Raw genomic sequence first — 21,565 nt, 5'->3', positions numbered from 1 at the left:
GCTACTTAAATGCTTTCTCCCCAACATAACTCCAGAGGTTCTCTCAACTGACAGTGTTCCCTGCCTGCCCTTGTTTTGAGAAGCAAACTTTAATGTTCAAGTTGTCATCTGCCTCTGCAGCTGATAGACCTGTTTTCAGTGTCTGCTCAATATTGACAAGCATCCTAGCTTAACTTCTAGCAATAGAAAATGATAAGATAAACAAGAAGCATTTTGAAACAGAGAAAGTAGGGACCTTACCAAGACAAGGTTTTTCCAGATGAGAAATATGCAGTGTTCCAGCTATAATACATACACCTCTGTGGAATACATCTTCCCCCACCTTGTGCAGTGGAAAGATTAAACCATTCTGAATAAACCCAGCTATTAATCAGCAACAAACCCATGACTGGTATTGGATGGGGCAAGGTACAAAGTAAAATATGTGGATATTGTAATTTGGGAGTACCTAAGAGTGTAGGCATCCTATTTTAAAATTGTGGTTGCAGTGAGCTAGAGATATTGTTTATTTTTTAAACAACAGCAACACATGCAGTTTTATGAATATATAAATATCCACAAAACACATCTAAATGGTTATTTACATCAGTAAAAATCACTTATGAATAATCCTTTTAAACTAACAGCTGAAATACTTCAGAAACAATCCAGTATTTGCAGAAAGAAAGCATTTACAAGTTCTATTCTTTGTGTACTTTTAATTAGTTTATTGCCAAATTCACTACTTCAGAACTTGTATAGTTAGACCAGGTAGGTTTCTCTGTTATTCCTACTTGGCAGTAACAATGGAACAATGGAACCTGTAAATGATGATTTGCCAACTCTCAATTTTCTCAGAAGAGCAGAAAAAGATAATATAGATTCTGATGTGTGTGTATATTTGTACCCCACACTATCTTGCAAACTGAAAAGAAGAAGCATTCCAAAAAGCAGTTAAGATACCAAGTATATACAATATAGTCAGTAAAACACTAACAGCTTCAGCTCCAGTGACCAAATTCTAGTCCAGACAGAAAGGTTGCTTAGGCTGCATACAAACCATGGATTTAAAGCACAGTTGTCCCCCCTCCCCAAGAATCATGGGATGTGTAATTCACCCCCACAGAGCTATGATTCCCAGTAGCCTTAACAAATTACTGTTCTCAATATTATTTGTGTAGGGTGTGTATCTTAAAAGTATGGTGATTATTGCAACCATACCTCCTAGAAAATATTCCTTCTCAACTTTTGGCAGACCTCCAGAGCCAAAGATTTCATCATTGTGGGGTAGCCACCAATAATATTTCAACATTTTCTTGACAGCACACTCCTCATGAGTAATTTATTTAAGATTTTTCATTATAACCTAACAGTAAACACTGAAAGAAAATGAGGAAAAAACGGAGCTAAAATAAGAAAATAGTAAAGTTTTGAAAAGCACGTTATGCATTTTGGTGGTACAAAATGGGAAGAAAAGAAGCTATTCTAATCATTAAATAATGTCATTTGTCTTGGGCTTCTGCAGAGGTTATTGAAAAGTCAGTCTTCTGTTTTTAAACACAAAAGCAGGAAGCTGAGGAACAATATAGAAGAAGATGAAGAGGGAAGCAAGATGTTAAAATGGAAATGCAATGAAAAGGGAAAGAAGGTGAGCTGGAGTAAGTTATATATGAACTGGGCCAGGCATCAAGCGTACCAGGTTGTAGCAGGTGCAGCTTTGGGGCAATATGGCTGTAATCAAAGTGCTGGTACTAAATGGGATAAAAGGCAAAGGAAAACATGGCCTAATTTTTAATAACCTGCAAGTGCTCCCAAATGCAGTTGTTGTTTTTACATATGTAATAGTACTGATAAGAGGGTGCATTTGGGATAGTTCCAGGTGACAAGAAGTCAGGAAATTTGCACTTCCAGGGGAAAATACCCAAAGCGCTACAATTGCACTATTTGAAGGTTCCAAATGCATATTGCTTATATGTGAGCATTCAGGAACTGAGGTTGCAGCTGTATGAATTGGAGCTCTCTTCCATTTGGAACAATTTTTTTTTAGCATTTTGATTGTTTTATTTGTATCTTTATAATTGTATCTTCTGATGTTGTAACCCACCCTGGGTCCTTATGGTAAAGAGTGTAAAAGAAAGCATATCAGTAAGTACACAACTAATCATTCACTGCACTAGAATCATCGATAAAACTTTGTACCAGAAAGAGGCAATGATAACCATCCCTGGTCATTGTTACCACCTGATTTTAATTGAAGGAAAACCCTCAAAAAGTCAGGTGCACATTACTAGGGGAGGCTGGAGCTCCTCCATGACACACTGCCCAAATGACAGGACACGCCGATGATTGAGATTAGCAAAATCACATAAGTTCTTGCTGCACAGTAACTCTTCCTTCTGTGTTTTGGGGGCTCAGTGAAACATAGATGGACAGGAAGGAATCACTGCCACTTATTTCACAGCAGGAATTACAACATCTCCTGGCCAGTCCTCTGCTTGCCAACAAATTTGTTTTCAGAGAGAAGCCCAGCAAATAAGCTAAGCAGAGGGAGAGAGACAAACTGCCACTCTTATTTTGAAAAATCCTCAATTGCCTTATGACCAAGCAAAACATAGAAACCAGGAAAAAATTTTTTTAGTTCAGCTAGTCAGATATTAAGCAAGGTAGTGGTAGGGTTTATACGTGAAAGGACCATGAGCTCAGCTGTTCTATGGAAAACGAAGTCCTAGGTTGAAATGGGAGCACTCTTTTCATTAATGTTATGTCTGTCCTCCCTTTTCAAGGCACTATTTTGCACTTGTCCCCTGTTGGTGGACCTGGTGGGTTCTGGGGGTGGGGTAAAATATTCCATAAAACTAAACCTGCGTGGTGTGGAGCAACCTCCCAGGCAGAAGCCTGAATGAAGTGGTGATGCCCTGTGCATGTGGTTATAGGGAAAGTGTGTCTCACTGCTAGAGGTGCTTTTCCACAGGGAGTCTGGGCTCATACCTGAGTGTTCATAACAAAAAGCACATGGAGAGTTCCTGGGATATCCTGAGTTAATTAACTGTCATGCCACAGGGTGAAAGCCCAGCAATAGTGACATCTCTTCTCATCTGGTCTATTTTTAGCAAGATGTTCTTGCCTTTGCTGAAAGGGGTGAACATGGAAGTTCTCGGAAATGCAGAAAAAGGAATACTCTTGACCTAATTAACACAGTCTATTAGCAATATGCCCTCATTCTTGCTGAGAAAGGGACAGACTTGGGCTTCTCAAGAAGTGTGAAAGGGTGCTTAATTTAATTAGGTGTGTGCTTGCTGGTTGATACTCATTTATTACTAATGGGAGATTATTGGCTGAATTAAGGGTTTAGCTTGCATGTAGAAGCGGTACTGGATTCTGGATTTAGTTGGGGCAAGGTGCAGATTGTTGCTTATGAATGGCATGTGTCTGTGAGGGGATTATCATTGGCTCAAGGCACAAGGGCTTTCCCTCTCCACCACAGCGATACTTGCACCACTGAGAACCAAACAAATTACATAGGCTTGGGTCATGTACAGAGTTCAAACTGAACACAGCTTTTTATTTAACAGCCCAGTACTGTTAAGCTTTCTGTTATCACGTAGCTAATCTAGGCTAGCCACTTATACACCAACCCTGCTCCATCCCCCACGAAAAGAAAAAGATATGCATCATCAAAGAGTAGCGGAAAAGAAGACTGCAATTTGCATAAAACTTGCAAGCACCAATTTATGTGTACAGATGCAAATTTAGAAGATGTTTACTATAATTGCAATTGAAATATGCTACATATTGTCATAATAGGGCAGGCTGACCAGGAACCTGTGTGCATTCTGTCTGCTATGCAGGTGCTGCTGAAGGGCAATTTCAAGACCCCTGCTCCCCTTTTTCATGGTTTATTGTATTCATACTGGACTTGCCTTTCAAATAGAGGACTGTCCTCTATAAAATAGGACACACGAGCTTCTTAGGCTCAACTCAGTGTTGTTTTGATTGAGTTTCAATCAATACCCGCATACAAATCCCAAAAATTGCTAGATACAGTTGTTGCTGTTTTTAAAAAACTTGAGGTCATAGTACTAGGTTGGAAACTAGACTGGCAGACTTCCAGCTCCAACCTCTTGTTCATATTTATACACCTGGCCTACAAATCAGGAATTTTGATGAGTGTTAGGAGGAGTTAGACAGAAAAATAAAATAAATATGTTGTCGTTTTCATTCCGTTCTCTCCTTTTAAATCCCTTTGTTTTATAATCTTACATGTAGGGATGGGGGCTACATAAAAATTAATAGCAGAGGAGCTATTTATTAGGTGTAAAACCATTTTTATATTAAGGTCAAGCAACTGGATCATTTTTAAACATTTACTTTGGCTTCAAAGGCCCTACTTTGGCTTCCTTGAGGCAACATTTATTTTCCACCCAGTAAAAAGTGTGAACTTGACTCAGCTGGCAGGAAGTAATGCAAAGGTACACAAATGCTCTCATTGGCAGACTCTAGGTGATCTCTGTTGGGCAAAAGAGGGTTTTGCTTGAAGTGTAGCATTAGCTGTTTCAGTTTAACAAGTGGAGACCCCTGCCTTTTCTTTTTAAAAACAACAACAGGGAATCTCTCTTATTCCTGCCCACTCTTTTTCACACACGCTCTGCTGCCAGCCAGTTCTTTCTCTTGCCTGAACAGTGTTACCGGAAAAATCCGAGGGCTCCCTTGGACAAACAAGACACCAACCATTGGGGGGGGGGGGGTGCCCCTCTAGAAGGGGCATCTCCAGACTTGGGAGGTGGGAGGTGTGTGTGTGGTGCTTGTGCATTACGATGTAATGAAGGGGGGGGGGTCTCCTGCTACAACAGAACACAACAGTCAGTTTACATTCACAGAAGAAGAGTCCCAATAGGTCAGACCATAGGCCCGTCAATTCAACACCCTTTTCTCATAGTGACCAAGTGGGTGCCTCTGCAAAGCCAGCAAGGAGGACCTGAGTGAAACAGCAGTTTTCCCACAGAGATGACAGAAATCAGTGATTAGCTTTTGTGCACAGGGTATGCAGTTGTAGGGAGCAGCCTTGCTCCCATTTTCAGCTCAAAGCTGGAAAGCTGCTGGAGCTTGTTCTTACACCAAAGATCCACATCTCTCTCCAGCTTAATTATGGAGCTGGAGAAAGGAGCAGAGAATTGCTCCTGGCCTATGCTGTGTTTTAGAGGTATGGTACAAGACCAGGGACAAGGCCAGTCAAAAACAGGTCCCCTCTTCAGACTTGCCTCCTTAAGACAGCTTAAGATAACAGCCCAGTTGTGTTTCTCAGCTTTGCAAGGGTATGTTGAAAGTTGGCCTAGTCAGGAGACACTTTCTGTGATGACCCTCCTCTCCCACTACTGCTCTGCCCTGTACCATATTCTATGTGGACTTGAGAGTGCAGAGTACGTGCTTTGGGTTTGGCTCCATAATCCCTGACAACAAATGGGCAGGTGGGAGACCGAACACTGGAAAGAAAGCAATTAACGACGATGCTTCAAGCTACTGTAGTGTGTGCAGAGTGGGTTTTTCTTCTTTTTTCCTGGCCAGCAGCCATGTAAGTGGCCTAATAGCTTATATGCACGCCGGACTTTTATTTGCAAATTATGTATATAAAGTGCTCCCATCCATTTAAGATGTAACCTAATACCACAGATAGTCAACAGCGAGCACTTTGATATGTGACTCGTTTTATCTAATGGAAGTTAGATGATGGAAGTTGTAAGCCGATGAGTACAAGAAGTATGTCCAGTATAAATGAAATGCACACACCCAGAAACACTAGGAGTGAGGATGGAGGAGGTAAAGCTATTTATTTCAAATGATTATATCCAATCTTCGCATTCATGAGGATCTGCAGGGTGCCTTAGCAAGAATGAAAAAAGCTCATGTGAAACAATCATGCAGCAATATAGCAAAATGTAATTGATAATTATCCCAAATAATATGTAAAATAGGAGGGGTTTTAAACTTGTGCTCTAAAGCTGACTAGTGAGGGGGCATGTGAGTCCTTGAGAGGGTGTTCTATAGTCTAGGTGCCACAACTGAGAAAGGCCCTGCATTGTGTGATATGCACTGTACATTAGAATGCCTGGGGAATATGCAGCAGAGTCTCTGAGGACAATCTAAGTGAGTGGATAGGTTCATACAGAATAAAATGGTCCATAAAACATTCAGGCCTCAGATAATTTAGGACTTCATAGATAAAAAACAAAACAATTCAAAATGGGCTTGAATTGTGAGGAACAGCAGCTGAACAAATGGGCGTTAAATGAGCAGTTGTAGATCGTGGTGTATTTGCTTCCTGATTCCAAATGCTGGTTTCTGCAACTGCAGTGAAGTGGATAGATTCTGTTGTTTGGAAGCCCAAGAGACACAGGCAAGTGCTAGAAGCAGCTTCATACTGCAGTCCTGTGAACACTTATCAGGGACTAAGCCCCATTGAACATAGTGGTTTTTCCTTCTGTTTAACTGTGTAAACAGGATTGCACTGCCAGGGGCTTGCTCTGCATTCTTCATGAAAGAAGAAAAAGCTCTACTCACTCTAGCTGAGTGAGATTCAAAGTGAGGTGCCAAAGGGTCAGGGATGGGGCCCTTGGTTTTCCTAACATGTCTGCATTGTTTAGCCTTGGGATCCCCTTCCGCTCCTTATTGTGAAATTCCTTCCAATTTGCAAGTAGCAGAATAGAACAGGAGGTTTATGTAAACAAATTATGTGGACCTTAAATGAACTTCCTCCTAAGGTTTGAATTACCATTATCTCCTTTTTGGGGAAATTTTGATTTGTGCCACTAATTTGTGAGTCCAATTTTTGTATGTTTTCATGTTAAGACCATTGCTATGACTTTTTTTTGGTTAAACATACTTGCTGTTGACTGATAATTCCCCTCCTTCCCTTGTTCCAAGTAAACTTTTTTCCATGCCATTAAACAATAAACCTGTTGTCTTAACTACTTCCTTTAGCTCACTGAATACCTCCCTGAAGTCCCCTTTTCTGATTTGTTGTTGCCTTCAGCAGCATTGGGAAAACCCCACTCTCCATTTAGTGAATGTGTCTGAACGAGCCTCTCTACAGTTCTTTCCAAAATATGTATCTCTCAATTGTTCTTCCATTCTGTGTATTTTCTTGCGGGGAAGCAAAAAAATAAAATCTTACAAATCCTTCAAGACCCAGCAGGAGCAGTCTTCCCTTCTAGAGACAGAAGCAGTTTGGCATGCCTTGAAGTAAATGGGAGACATTTAGTCCTTCAATGCATCAAGCTTGATCAATTCAACCCCTTACATCAAACAATTCCAAGGGATTTTCCACTAAAGAAGCTCTGAACGTTTTACAGTCAACAGCCCATACGCCACCTCCGAATTTTTCTCAGCATCTTAAGAGTGGCATCTAGTGGCAGAACGCCCTCATATCCCTAACTGCCATTGTGAAGCAACCTTAGCTGCAGATGTATGCAAGCACATTTCAGAACAGGAGCCATGTTAGTCTTAGTCTATAAGGGCAAAACGCACAGTAGCACTTTAGAAGCAAATTTATTAGGAATCTGCAATTCATTCAGTGTTTATGAAATACCTTCTTTTTGTTCATTTCTGTGTGCATACAGCACCAAAGACAAGAAAGCCTAAAACGTGAGGAGGCCTCCAAATGGTACTGAGGAGAACAATAAGTACATTTTAAAAAATATTAAGCTAGCCAGTGCACATCAGTGAAGATCTTCCTTTCAAGATGCTAAAAGACAAGTCATATAATAAATTAAAAAATAGCTCTCCTAATGCAGAATTATATTGCTATATACATAGTCACTAATTATAATTAAACACTCCATATTAAAAAGGCTTATTATGTATAATGAAATAGATTATAAACCGTTACCTTAAGCAATCAATACAAACAATGGATCTATTACAGCTTAGGTTCTTCTTTTTCCACTACAGAACTTAAATGCTCAATCCCTTCTCATAACTAAAGCACTAATGTTGTCATCATAAATCCCTTCATAAGCATAAATTCCTGAAAAAACTTAAATAATCACTAGCAAGTCTAAGATATTGTTATGAGTTGTGGGTGCAAGACACCCTAAGTTCTGAATTAAGCTAGTGTTAGAATTTAATTAAGGCTTGTGTGTTAAAACTGTGCCAGACTCCTGCGTATTAAAATCTAATCAAGACATTTGTGTATTATGCTGCATCAGACACCTCTTTAATCCTAGGAAACTGGCAAGTGTCAAAAGCTAAATTAGTCAGGCTAATTAAGACAATGCAGAGCATCACGGGCAAAACTCATATGCAAATGAGTGGGCTCCATCCATCAACTGAGAGACAGGAGAAAGCTACACTAGCAAAAACAAACAAACCTGTGTTTTAATGCGTTATAAACATACACCACCACATGGCAATGGAGAGCAAAATAAAATTTCTAAGCAATTTTCCATAGTGTTTTTTCCCCCTTTCATTATAACAATTTAATTTCTAACTTATTTATAGCAGGTTTTTCCTGTGTGTAGGTCCACCCTTAGCTTAAAAGACAATGCTGTGTTTTAGGTTAGAGAGTTTAGGACTGTAGTTAGGAGTTATGCAACAGAGTTTGTAAGCAGTCAGAGAGCAACTTTTGAGAGCAATGTTTAAGTCTGTTTAAGTCCAAGGCTGCTGTGGCTATGGGAGAAGCCAGGACCTCTTGGGGTGTTAATGTTGGGTTCTCTTCCATTGTAAGCTCAGGTTGTATATATGTGTAAATAAACATATATTTTCCAAAAGCAAACACAGGGCCTGGGGAAAGCCTGCCTTGAACTCCTAGAATTTTGTACTGCTCAGATTGAGGTGGCGTACAACACTATTGATGTTCTTGAGCCATTTCCAGACCATTGGTATCTTGCAGAGGAGCTTTGATTGCTTACTGGCAAATACAGATCACATAATTCAAGTAAATTTGGCACTCATATATATGTACACACACACACACACACACACACACACATCCAAAAAAGAAGAAAAAGCTCCAGACTTTTTGCACTAAGGAAAGTGCTGGTAAAAGGCACTGGCAAATGTGGGTAACAGTTATTTGGTGTGTCATCATATAACATCTCCACAAATATATCAGAACGAATCCTCAAAAAACCAGTTGTTTTCTTTTTATTGCTGTTCTCTATTGTGTTTCTTCCCCACTTGTCAACAGAAGGCCCCAGGGGCAGGTTACAGCATATAAAAGCACAATTAAAACAGTAAAATAACAGCAGGAAACCTGCTAAAAACCAACTCACTTTCCAGGGAGAAAGTCACACTGAACTTAGTGGGACTTACTAATGAGTAGACAAATGCTGTAAAGCTGATTGTTGAATGGCTAGGCCTTCAGATGTTTTGGACTACAACTATCATTGGCTCCAGCTAGCATGGACAATAGTCAGGGATGAAGGGAGTTGTGGTCCAAAAAACATCTGGAGGGTGCCATGTTGGCTATCCCTTGCCTGCATTATGAAGCCAAATAACCGTGAATTCATCGCTCACAGACTTAACACACAACTTCCCCTTTTGTTTTCCAAATTTTCCATTATGTAAAGACTAAAACCTTGCTTCCCAATTTTGGTAAGAATTCATCAACCACCATAAAACAAATGCCACATCTAAGCCACATAAAATTACTCAAGTTGTAGTATTGCTACTGCTGGCTGAGGAAGAAGTGTCTGCCAGCTTGCATGCAGATTGAAAACACCTGGCATGGAATGATATAAGGAGAGTAGCTTTTAAGAGACAGGCCAAGTGGAGGGATTTCCCATGCAGCTGCCAAGGCTGAACCGAAAAGCAAGCCCTTACTGGAACAGATCGTCTGTTACCTTCAGGTACATATCTGAGGTGGCATAGCCCCCTCATCTTCTCCAAGAGCATCTCTAGAGCCATAGTGCCTCCAGTGTGGAACACGTCTGACCCCCTCTTCTGCTAGCATCGTGTCATAATCGAGAGCAAGCAGCCTGAAAGGCGGCTCTCTAGCATTTGCAGACAATCCTTTGGGGTTGTATTCTGATGAGTGAGCAGTTTCCAACAGCAATGGTGCTCCTCTTTTGGCTAAGGATTGATGAAGAAAAGGATACCGAAAGAAACGATTCCCACTACTACGCCTTATATAGCAGCAGTAAGAGCAGCATCTTCATAAATTGCATTAGAAGATGCATTTACTCGAGAGACTGAAAGCGTAAGCTGATTTACTCTGTTCTTTGGAAGTGCACTAACTCTTGCCATCAATACAGTGATTGCATCCGTAAAGCAAGACAGCTTTAGCTTCACATATTTACATTTCCTCCGCAGCGTTGCCAAATCTGTGAAACAACATGCTTTTCTCTTATTTCCAGCACCCTGTTAAAACTCCCCATTGCTTTTTGCTAGAAACATGGGTGTTGGGGAATCCTAAAATTTATATGTCGAGATATGCACACATCCAGGTAATCAGCAAGAGGTTTAGAGTAATCTTTTGAGACTACTATTAAAATTGGTTGCCAGGCTCAGACTCCCTGCACTTTTCTGAAGCAAAGGCTTCCTGGGCCAGCTGGCAGCTCACATAAATGCTACTTGCTATGATCTAATGGTTTTGCTTCTGCAAATGTTGCAAGATTTGGAAACCCCAAAATGCAGTAATATAAACAGGAGTTTTGGTGCCTTTTATTATTAGAGGAGTTTGGGGGTGCTTTTTCAGGGCAGCTGGTTGTGGTGGCAAAGAATAGAAACCTGAAGCTACCTAACAGACTAGAAACCAAGAGCTGACAAGGGTCTCCGAAAATGGATAGCAAAAATCCTTTTATGGCAGGGGTGGGTGGGGAGGGGACTTGGCGCTTCTGTTTTGATTGGTTGATGGTTGAAAGGCACAAGGGTTTTCTATATGTTTGCTAGAGAATCAGAGCTGTTTCCATTTATCCATGGACATCTGCAGCTACTGTACATCGAAACACAGAAGACTGGTAGCAAGTCCCAGATGCTACTTCATCTATAAAGATACTACTTTATCTGCAAGTATCATCCCCAAAAGACACAGAACATATTATGGCTTCAGGCATGATAGTATGGATCCAAACAAATTTCACTATGCATAGGTTCTTCTTAAAACGCTCTCCTTGGTTAGCATACTGTTTTAAAAATGGCCTGTGCCATTACTGGATTTCCCCAGCTAGCAGTTTGAGGGGTACATTGCTCTCTGGCTTATGGGATTCCCCATACGCACTTGGTTGGCCACTGTGAGAACAGGATACTGGACTATAGGCCTTTGGTCTGATCATGCAGGACTTTTGTGTTAAGTGAAAAACTTGTTGAGATATTTGTTTTGGAGACCTGGGAGGAGCCAACAAATGGAAATATCTGTGGCAGAGTAAATAAAGCAATTCCTTTCATTTGACCAAACAGTGAAAACGAATGCCAGATACATGAGATCTTAAAAAGTTACCTATAACTTTATTCAAATGCAGGTGTGCAAAGCAAGTGAAAAATGTAAACACAAGTGTTCCCATAGTGGTAAGTTAACTTGTCATCTGAGTGTGCTTAAAGTGAAGTAGTTAGAAACTGGAAGCTTAACTAGATAGACCCATTGTCTGATCATCACTGATGCTCAGAATTAAACAGGAGCTATGTTATTTGGAATACAAACTTTATGGCAGTAATTAATCAAGTCATGCCTCCTACCATAAAACAAATGCCTCAAACCCTAGAACTAGAGAGATAAAAAATTTGTTTTGGAAATACATAGCCCATAGCCCAATAATGACTTCCTTAATTAAAGAAAAGGTATTAGAGATGTTGAACTTTCATTTCTAAACAATCTACGTATAATGCCAAAACCCCTTTTTTAAAAACCACAAAGGTATTTCTTAGAAGAAAACTTTATTGATCATCTTGATAACAACATAACTTTATGACCGGGGTCTCTCCTTTTTGCCTTTGTACAAGGCTAACAGAGAAACATTTGCTACTTTGACGACCTTGAAACGAACTCCTGGAATGTCACCAACAGCGTGACCTTTCCGACCAAAGCCAGCAACCAGGACTTCATCGTTCTCCTGGAATTAAAACAAACAAAACAAATCAATTATTTTCTCGCTGCGAATAAGGAGTTTGCAAATCTCAAACATTATAGCCAACCAAATTCTCCTCCACCCTGTTCACTGGCAAAGCCTGCAGCCCTATTAGCAATATCTACCCTGGATAGCGGTATCTCTTTTCCTGAACTGCTGAGATGCATTTATCACCATTCTTAAGAAAAGTGTGGATTCTTAGAAACCAAGTTCAAGTGTGAAATATTATCCTACAGTCACCACCATAAAATTAAATTACAAAGCTTTAAATTACAATAATATTGAAATATCATCCCTGTTTCTACTACACAGAGCAGCAATACATACTAGTAAAAACTGGGTGGAGTATTTTTTTGCATATTGTTTTATTAGGGTGGTTTTTTTTTGGATAAATTACCTCAATGAAGTTCAAACAACCATCGTTAGGAACAAATGCTGTTATTTTTTTGCCATTCTTGATCAGCTGGACTCGGACACACTTCCTGATGGCAGAATTTGGCTGCTTAGCCTCCACGCCACTAACACAGAAAAAGGAAGAAATAGACACTGTATATTTAGTACAACTGTCTCACCTAGTACAGTAAAAACACTACATTCATCAGAACTTTGACTCTAAGCAGATATATTTCACAAAAGTCCCTCAAACTAAATAGAGCCATTGAAAGTATCAATTGTTTTTGTATGAACAGCTTGAATTCACTGTGTTTAGATGAGAACAAGATATTAATAGGATTGTGCTGTTAATCTTTCAATAAAAGGTAAAGGACCCTTGACAGTTAAGTCCAGTCACAGACGACTCTGGGGTTGCGGTGCTCATCTTGCTTTACAGGCCAAGGGAGCCGGCGTTTGTCCGCACAGTTTTTCTGGGTCATGTGGCCAGCATGACTAAGCCGCTTCTGGCGCAACAGAACACCGAAACCGGAGCAGCATACGGAAATGCCGTTTACCTTCCCGCCAGAGCGGCACCTATTTATCTACTTGCACTTTGATATGCTTTCGAACTGCTAGGTTGGCAGGAGCTGGGACCGAGCAACGGGAGCTAACCCCGTCGTGGGGATTCGAACCACTGACCTTCTGATCAGCAAGCCCAAGAGGCTCAGTAGTTTAGACCACAGCACCACTCGCGTCAGTAGACGACCCAAACTGGCAACTCTACTTCAAGCTTTGTAAGTTTTATATCTTACTTTTTTCCTTAAGAGTTAAAATACCTAAATGGAATATGTTTGAAATGAAAAGACTAACTAAACAGTCGAGTATTTGTTATTTGTAGAAACACCTACTACTGACTTAAATCAGTTAATTCCTGGACTGGCTCAAGCTTGAAATTTCTTAAGGGCCAGAATAAATTAAATCACTAATTTCCAGATGCAAGAAATAGGCAAATGTTGACAGTGCTCCCCTGTCTTGTGTATCAATTTAGATTGTATTTATGTCACCAGTACTGCTCTGCAGTATGAAATTCTTTACAGGAAATCTGGCGGATGCAAATGAACACACTATACATATTTTTGATGAAACTCACACTTTTTCCAGGACAATCCCTTTGGCATGGGAAGCTCCCCCAAAAGGGTTGGCTTTCAAAGCAGTGCCCAGATGGGCCTTCTTGTATTGTTTGTCATGCCACTTCTGATCACGTCGGTGACTGCGCAACTTCCTGGCAGTACGAAGTCCGCGACACTTGCCTAGAAAACAGTACATTAGAGGTTACTGAAGACATGCGCCTAAGTTCATACAACTACCAACCACCATGTACCTCAATTCACTCTAGTACCCCCTAACTGCAGTGTGACAGAATTCACAATACCCATTTTTTGTCTTTAGATTTGGAACCACACTGTAAACTTATGGAACACTTTCTAATACCAAATCTTTTTTTTCTTGCACAATTGTTTTTAAAGCCTTGATGGTAGCCAATAAAACCTGGAAATAGGGTGGTCTGTGATTTACACCTTATATACCACATACTTATGGATGGGTATTTCTCCTGGTCAATGAGAATACTTCACATTACTGCATAGTGACCCTCAAAACCCTATATGCATGTGTAGTGATCCTTAGTACTTTTGGAGTTCCATCCTGACTTCCTTCTGCAATATATTCTGGCCCTAAGTATTCAAAATTCAAGGAAGAAAATAACTCCAAACAACTTTAGAACCAAATATCTGCATGTAAACCACACACAACATTTCTAGATTCATTCTGATCACAACATGAGTTTTTGAACTGCAGGACCTGGAACTTGGTGCCCATCTTGCAAACTATCTATAGTTAGCTGAGCTGCAAACCTCAGCTTCCCAATAGTTCATCCAGGATACTCTATGCAGTAACACATGTAATCCTGGTGGAAGTTTATATGGCATTTCGCAGATATGTCTGCTGCACACCTCTTTCATTCAAATAATAATTCGCAGGCATGACAGTTTAACGATTGGCACTTCCCCTGCAAAGAAATATTTCCTATTCTTTTATTTTTATACTTTGATTCATACAGCCATGCACTTCAACGGGGGTCTGATCCCTCAAGCCTTAAATTATTCCACTGCCTTATTCCTTACAGTGGACAACTAGATTTCACTGAGTTGAAGCATTCCCCAGCCTTCCTCCTAGCCGCTGACCGACCTTTCTACGCGCACTTTTTAATTAGCAGGCAACGCCGCATCTTGCGGCAGCGAGTTCCACCGGTCATCACAAGCCGCGTGCGCGACTTCCGAGGCCTGCGCCTGCCGTGCGCCTAACATCTCAAAGGATCGGGCGGCGACAGCTCTAGAAAGGGCTGAAGGGGGAGGGGCACCATTCCCCCTGCATATCAGGGGCCCGCGGGGTCTCCTCTCTCTCCCCGCCGCTCCCACTGGGATAACGTGGCGCCCCCGACTCGGAGCCACTCACCCATCGTGCCGTCCGACGATCCCGAGGAGGAAAGAGAAAGACCCACAATCCACCGCGGCAAAGAGATCCCGCTCCGAGGACCTCGGGAACGGGCTGCCTAAGCCGGTGCCTAAACGGGGAAGGAAAAGTTTGAGCGGGTTGGCAAAAGATGGCGGCTGCCGCGCGATGCGTTGTGGGAGTCGTAGTTCTCAGGCTGCACCATCTCTGCCGCCCCCTCCCCACAGATGTTCTGGTCGCGACTTCCGCCATTCCTTCACGCCTTTATTTCTCGCGCGTGGTACCGGGCGGCCTCTTCCACCACGGAGAAGCTACGGCTAGAGCGCCTCTTAGGCTATCCAATATGGCGGCTTTTATTTAAAGCCGGAAGTTCACTCTCACCCTCCCCCCCCCCACAACCTGCGATTTCCTAATTTATTAGTAAAGCTTCAAGTTATTTCTTGACACGCATACACACACCCTTCAGCTTTCGGCACCCGCTCGGCGCTTCGTTTTCACAGCCTCTTTAACCTCAGTGAGGCGTTTCGGAAGGAAGGGAGACAGGCGCGAAAGTAGACGCCCCGCGTGAGGTCCTCGGCGAGAAGCTGTCGCGGTGGGTTGTGGGTTGTGGGTCATCCTCGCTCTCTCCCTCTCTCAGGTTCCTTCGGGCGAACCGGCAGCAGCTGCAGCAGGAGGAAGATGGGTGAGCGGAGCGGGGCGTTTTGGATTTGGGAACGCGCGAGTTGCCCCTTCCCTGGGCTGCCTTGTTAAGAGGTTCTCAATAACGTGGTCGAGCTGGCTTGAGACCAGAAATGGCATGGCAAACACGTGTTTTCCGTGCAGACGTGACGTTTCAATTTGCGGGCCGCTCTTTTTATGGGGGGGGGGGAGAAACAAATCGTTATGGCAGGGGTATGTTTCTCCAAGTTATCTACTTTGATACTTTTTACACCTCGGGCTAAAGCTCCCGCGCCTCCCCGGCCCCAATGTTCCTGGACTGTTTAACTTTTCAAACTTCGTAGTACCATTCTATGCATTTTCTGCTGCCCACTATTCTATTATTGAATTTACTTTATTATTATTATTACTATTTTACTGGAAATATTGATGCACATCCTCGCTTGTAGGGATCCAGCAGAAATTCTTAGGTGGAGGAAGGGTGATGGCATATTTTGCTGATGACCCTGCAGCCCCTCAGAGCCATCTCCATCCCACTGCTGCAGCTTTTGTGGGGGCTGCAGCAAAAAGGAGGGTTTGGTGCAAATCACTCTCACCTCCCACTTCCTCCAAGCATGTAGGGAACACTGCTGATTTCTGGTCTGAATACAAACGACTGAAGGATATTTTTGTAATAAAATAGCATATATTTAAGCTCAAGCATCGGAAGCTACAGCAGTGCTGTTTAAATGAAGTCCTTTAAAGACAAGCTTAGGGACGTTGTCATTACTTGGTGCCTAAAGATGAAAGGCTTTCTCAATTTGTTTTGTCCTTTCAGGCAAGTGCCGTGGGCTTCGGACAGCCAGGAAGCTGCGCAGTCATCGCCGAGACCAGAAATGGCATGACAAACAATACAAGAAGGCACATCTGGGTACTGCTTTGAAAGCCAACCCTTTTGGGGGAGCTTCCCATGCCAAAGGAATTGTCTTGGAAAAAGTGTGAGTGAAGCTTCTTAGTGGGACTAATGAGAGAGAAACTCTGAATGGTTTGTTTGCTTGTTTTGTCCTAGCACCAGAGAGGATATTGAAACATTGCTGTAGCATATAGTAAAACATTTGTGTATTACACCAGTTGTTCTAAATCTGTACAGACTTGGGCATATCTAAGATCATTTATAACAGTGGACTTAGGAGACTATCAGTACTGTTTTGTGGAGGGAAATGTAAACATTCAGGCCAGAAGTTCATGAAATTCAGGAAAGTATAGATTGAGAATCCTTAAGTTATTTAACCATGCTCATTCACACACAAAAAAAAGCTTTGTTGATAACACATATATCATAGCATTGGTTTATTCTAAAACTGCAGGATAAAATTTCTGTGTAAACGTTTTACAGTTAAAAGTCCTAAAGGATTCACTTTCTGGAGAGTTTTTTTAAATTCTTGTCACTCTGTTCTTATTACTAAAGGTAGAAAATATTGGGTAACTTTTCCCCTTTAAAATTTGTGATTAATAATAATAATAATTTTTTATTTATACCCCGCCCTCCCCAGCCAAGGCCGGGCTCAGAGCGGCTTACAAGCAATAATAAAAACAAGATGAGTGATTACAACTTAAAAACAAAAATAAAATACAACATTAAAATAATGGAACATTAAAATATTAAAATGGAGCCTCATTGCAGGAGAAGGAAAAGAAAAAAGAAAAAGGGGGCGGAGGGAATCAAATTGGCTCCAATCCAAAGGCCAGGCGGAACAACTCTGTCTTACAGGCCCTGCGGAAAGAGATCAGATCCTGCAGGGCCCTGGTCTCATGAGACAGAGCGTTCCACCAAGTTGGGGCCAGTGCTGAAAAGGCCCTGGCTCTGGTTGAAGCCAATCTAACTTCCTTAGGGCCTGGGACCACTAGGGTGTTGTTATTTATGGACCTTGAGGCTCTCCGTGGGGCATACCAGGCGAGGCGGTCCCGTAGGTACGAGGGTCCTAGGCCGTGAAGGGCTTTAAAGGTCAAAAGCAGCACCTTAAATCTGACCCTGTACTCCACCGGGAGCCAGTGCAGCTTGAAAAGCACTGGATGAATATGCTCCCATGGCAGAGACCCTGTGAGGAGCCTCGCTGCAGCATTCTGTACCCGCTGGAGTTAGCATATGGGGTGATCATCAGCTATGTTTTACTCACAGCAGACCCAATAAAATGAATGAACATGGCTAAGTAAGGTCCATTAATTTTAGTAGGTCTATTGTTGAGTAAAACTTAGTTGAACAAAACCCACTGTCTACAAAATTATGTTCCACTTCATTATTTTTTAAAATTAGTTTAAGTAGTCTAGGATCAGTTACTGTTATGTCTTCTGCCAGCAGAATCCTATAAATGTTTAAGTAAAAAATTAGTAAATTTGAATTAAATATAACTAGCAATGGAACTTAGAAATTTATTGCTCAAATCATTTCTGTTGTCCACTTCATGTTTCAGTGGTGTTGAAGCTAAGCAGCCAAATTCTGCCATCAGGAAGTGTGTCCGAGTTCAGCTCATCAAGAATGGAAAGAAAATAACAGCCTTTGTTCCTAATGATGGTTGTCTGAACTTCATTGAGGTAATCATATTCCATAAACCGTTATTTATTGTATTTATTTATTTTCTTGTATAAATAAACCCACTTTTCATCATATTAATCAAGGGTAGGTTACAACAAATTCCTGAGCCAAACAGGCCAGTACCAACATAAAATAGCACAAAACATTTTAGAAATATAAAGCTAAAGGAACCCTGGACAGTTAAGTCCAGTCAAAGGTTACTATGGGATGTGGTACTCATCTCGCTTCAGGCTGAGGAAGCCGGCATTTGTCCTCAGACAGCTTTCCGGGTCATGTGGCCAGCATGACTAAACTTCTCGTGCAATGGGACACTGTGCCGAGTGCCAGCGCGCACAGAAACTCCATTTACTTTCTTGCCACAGTGGTACCTATTTATCTACTCTGACTGGTATGCTTTTGAACTACTTGGTTGGCAGGAGCTGGGACAAAGCAAAGGGAACTCATCCCAACACTCAGATTTGAACTTCCAACTTTATGACTGGCAAGGCCAAGAGGCTCAGTGGTTTAGACCACAGCGCCACCGCTTCCTGTTTTAGAAATATACACAGCTCTAGAAATAGTTCTTTATACAGCAAATGGTACAATCACAGCAACTAGCCACAGTACCTACCCCTTTAAAAGTTTGAGCAAAGTGGTGCTATTGGTGAAAATAATGCGCAGTTCAACTGAGAAAAAGAATGAATTAATTGAACCAAACTACTTTATTATAGCTGCTTGTAGTTATAAAAGCTTTAAAAAATATATGCATGTGTATTTGTTGTGAACAAACACTTCTTGCTTTCTCATTTTATCTGTAGGAGAACGATGAAGTCCTGGTTGCTGGCTTTGGTCGGAAAGGGCATGCTGTTGGTGACATTCCAGGAGTTCGTTTCAAGGTCGTCAAAGTAGCAAATGTTTCTCTGTTAGCATTGTACAAAGGCAAGAAAGAGAGACCAAGATCATAATATCTGTGATGCTGCATTCAGCTATAATAAAACTTCTCATTTGACAATATGTTTCTGAGGAATCTTTTCATAGTAGTTCAGCTTTTTGTAGTATGGAAGTAATTTCACAACAGAATTCTCTCTTGTACAAGTTGGGTTGTTTTAACTTTTACATGGCTTTTCTGTGCAAATGTGGTTTCTAGTTGGGCTGTATATGATTGTAGCCTCAGTTGCAGAAGAATTTGGTTCCATTCTGAACCACAGAAATGAAAGCAGTGTAAAGGAATGTCTACATATTAGCGACACTTTAAAATTCATTCATGCAGCAGTTTGTCACTTTCTTTTAAGTATTGACATAACTAAAAGTTAAATGACAATTTTTGCTTGATGCTTATGTTGCTGGGCTTGCTTATTTAAAAAAGGAGAAAACTAGCCTTTTAAGGAAAAATGGATTTTTGGCAGAACACAATAGTCCATATTTGTTTTTAGATAATGGCCTTTTGCTTGGAGTCTTAAAATGACTTACTTTGACATGCTGCCATTGATTGGTTGAAGGCTACAAGGCTTTGTACACTTAGTAAGAAATAAGCCTATTAAAACCAGTGGGACTGAGTTCTGAGTAAATTGGATAGATTTATGAAATTTCCTTTAAATTATCAATTGAAGCTTGCATAGGAGACTGAAACCAACCTATTTTAATTACTGATATGCTGAGACAATTTAATGCAGGTTTATTTGACTCTTCAGAGGTAAACTGCAATGACAGTAAAGTATTCTGTTCCACATTTATCCTTGGATTCTCAGCAGCATCTTGCTGTGGCCTTTCACTCGTATACATATCAGACCAAGATTAATATTTTGATGTTCCATTCCTGTCTAATGTCAAGGAGTCACTGACCTGCCTTAGATGCCAGCAGCTGTATATCCCAGCCCAAGGTGCAGCTATACCTGTGCAATGGTAAAGCTGCAGTATCAGAGAGATTAAGCAGACAGAAACTGTGATATACAGTAGGTGTGCTCTGTCCACAATGTCATGTTTTGCATGCATGCAGTGCACTCCAAAACCATTATCAGAACACAAACACAAGATGGATTATAGTACACAGGCCCATGAGCCTAGCAGCACAGATGTTCTGCTCTACACGCTCAAGTGGCTGGTGTCTTAACGACACCATAAACCATAAGATGTTGCCTGGCACATGGCTGCCTGTTTGCACTCTTGAATTATCCTTGTGCCTAAACAGGGGAGCAGCTCTCCCAACCATAATAAACTGAGAAGTTCAAGGGCTACCATGGCCAGAGAAGCATAACATGTTGAAAGGAGACTACACAAAGTGAGAGGACAGAATTGCAACTAGGCAGGATGGAGGATAGGATACAGATTTCATCGCACATTTCAGAGCAGGATTGCACAGAAGCTGTCTTAGAGCACAGGAGCAGAATGCTAGTCTGGCTCAAATGGAACTATTCCCTCTGTAGTATGGGGAAGGGAGATCCTGAATAGGTGTAAGATTTGGACAAGTAGCTAAGTCTGAGTGTGCTATTTAGCTCAAACTTAGGGAATTTTGCTCGGCTTTTTTCTCAATTGTATATAGATTATGCCTACAAAATGCTGTTGCATAGTAGAATATAACATTTACAAAGCTTTGTTATGGTTGAGAATGTCGTACTTGTTCTGTGCTGTTACCTAAGCTCTTAAGGGCCTACGCATTATAACTCAAGAACCAGATGAGAGGGAGTGATCAGAGTGGAAGAGGAACACACAGACCTTTCATTGTGTGTGCGCGCGCGTGCCTGTGCCAGCTGGGAAAATGGGTGTAACGGGTTTCTATTGCTCCCTATGCCAATCTTTTCATACAATACTTAGTTAGAATGGGTTGTGTCCTGGGTTTTTTAAGTACTGATTTCGATCAAATACTAGTAATATCATTAGACTGCTGCTTTAAGCCCTGCTATCCTCAAAACATCCCTAGATTTACTTAGGCTGTTTTCCATTGTTTAAAATTGTTCAAAAGACTGTTTATGTTTGTTCAGAGACACATTTACTCTATTGGTTCTTGGCTCAGATAGCTTGTGGCCTGGTTTAATTTTTTTTCCACCTGGCAATGGGGGCCAGAGATAATTTTTAAAACAAGGGGAAAGAGCTTCTGCTTGGCATGCCGAAGGTCCCAGTTCCAATCTCTCAGCTTCAGGTAATACTTGGAAAAACCTGTCTTTCAACAGAACTTACATCTGAGTAGAAATTGTTAGGATTGTGCTCTGTGTATCTATGTAAGTCGTAACACCAGGAACTGACCTGACAGTATTTTACGGCTACTTATGGAAACACAAGTGGTCAGAAAACAATATTCTATCAAGAAGGGGGGAATATTGGAGGTGTGATGGCTTTGTAGTGTGTGCCCAAAAACCGATTCAGTAAGTATTTGCGGGTATGAAAATGACAGCCACATTAAAAGGACGTGTACCTGTTTCATCTTCAAGCAGCTGTGATGTGT

At 41.3% G+C, this 21,565-nt stretch overlaps 2 protein-coding genes across 2 annotated transcripts; one reads left to right on the top strand and one right to left on the bottom strand.

The window, feature by feature from the left end:
- Positions 1-11,827: 11,827 nt before the first annotated feature.
- Positions 11,828-15,030, bottom strand: LOC308597610 (small ribosomal subunit protein uS12). Its single transcript, XM_081213476.1, has 4 exons — positions 14,922-15,030; positions 13,558-13,717; positions 12,433-12,553; positions 11,828-12,020 (listed from the first exon to the last, which is right to left on the bottom strand). The coding sequence occupies exons 1-4, from the start codon at positions 14,923-14,925 to the stop codon at positions 11,874-11,876; spliced, it is 432 nt and encodes a 143-aa protein (XP_081069602.1). The 5' UTR covers positions 14,926-15,030; the 3' UTR covers positions 11,828-11,873.
- Positions 15,031-15,438: 408 nt separating this feature from the next.
- LOC308597611 (small ribosomal subunit protein uS12) lies at positions 15,439-19,138 on the top strand. Its single transcript, XM_081213477.1, has 4 exons — positions 15,439-15,600; positions 16,393-16,552; positions 18,026-18,146; positions 18,945-19,138. Exons 1-4 carry the CDS (start codon positions 15,597-15,599, stop codon positions 19,089-19,091), a joined length of 432 nt encoding a protein of 143 aa, XP_081069603.1. The 5' UTR covers positions 15,439-15,596; the 3' UTR covers positions 19,092-19,138.
- The last annotated feature ends 2,427 nt before the right edge of the window (positions 19,139-21,565 follow it).

The sequence above is a fragment of the Podarcis bocagei genome (genome assembly GCF_964188305.1).
Source record: "Podarcis bocagei genome assembly, chromosome: 11".
Lineage (NCBI taxonomy): Eukaryota > Metazoa > Chordata > Lepidosauria > Squamata > Lacertidae > Podarcis > Podarcis bocagei.
Note: the sequence above shows the minus strand (reverse complement) of the source record. Positions and strands in the feature narration are given on the sequence as shown.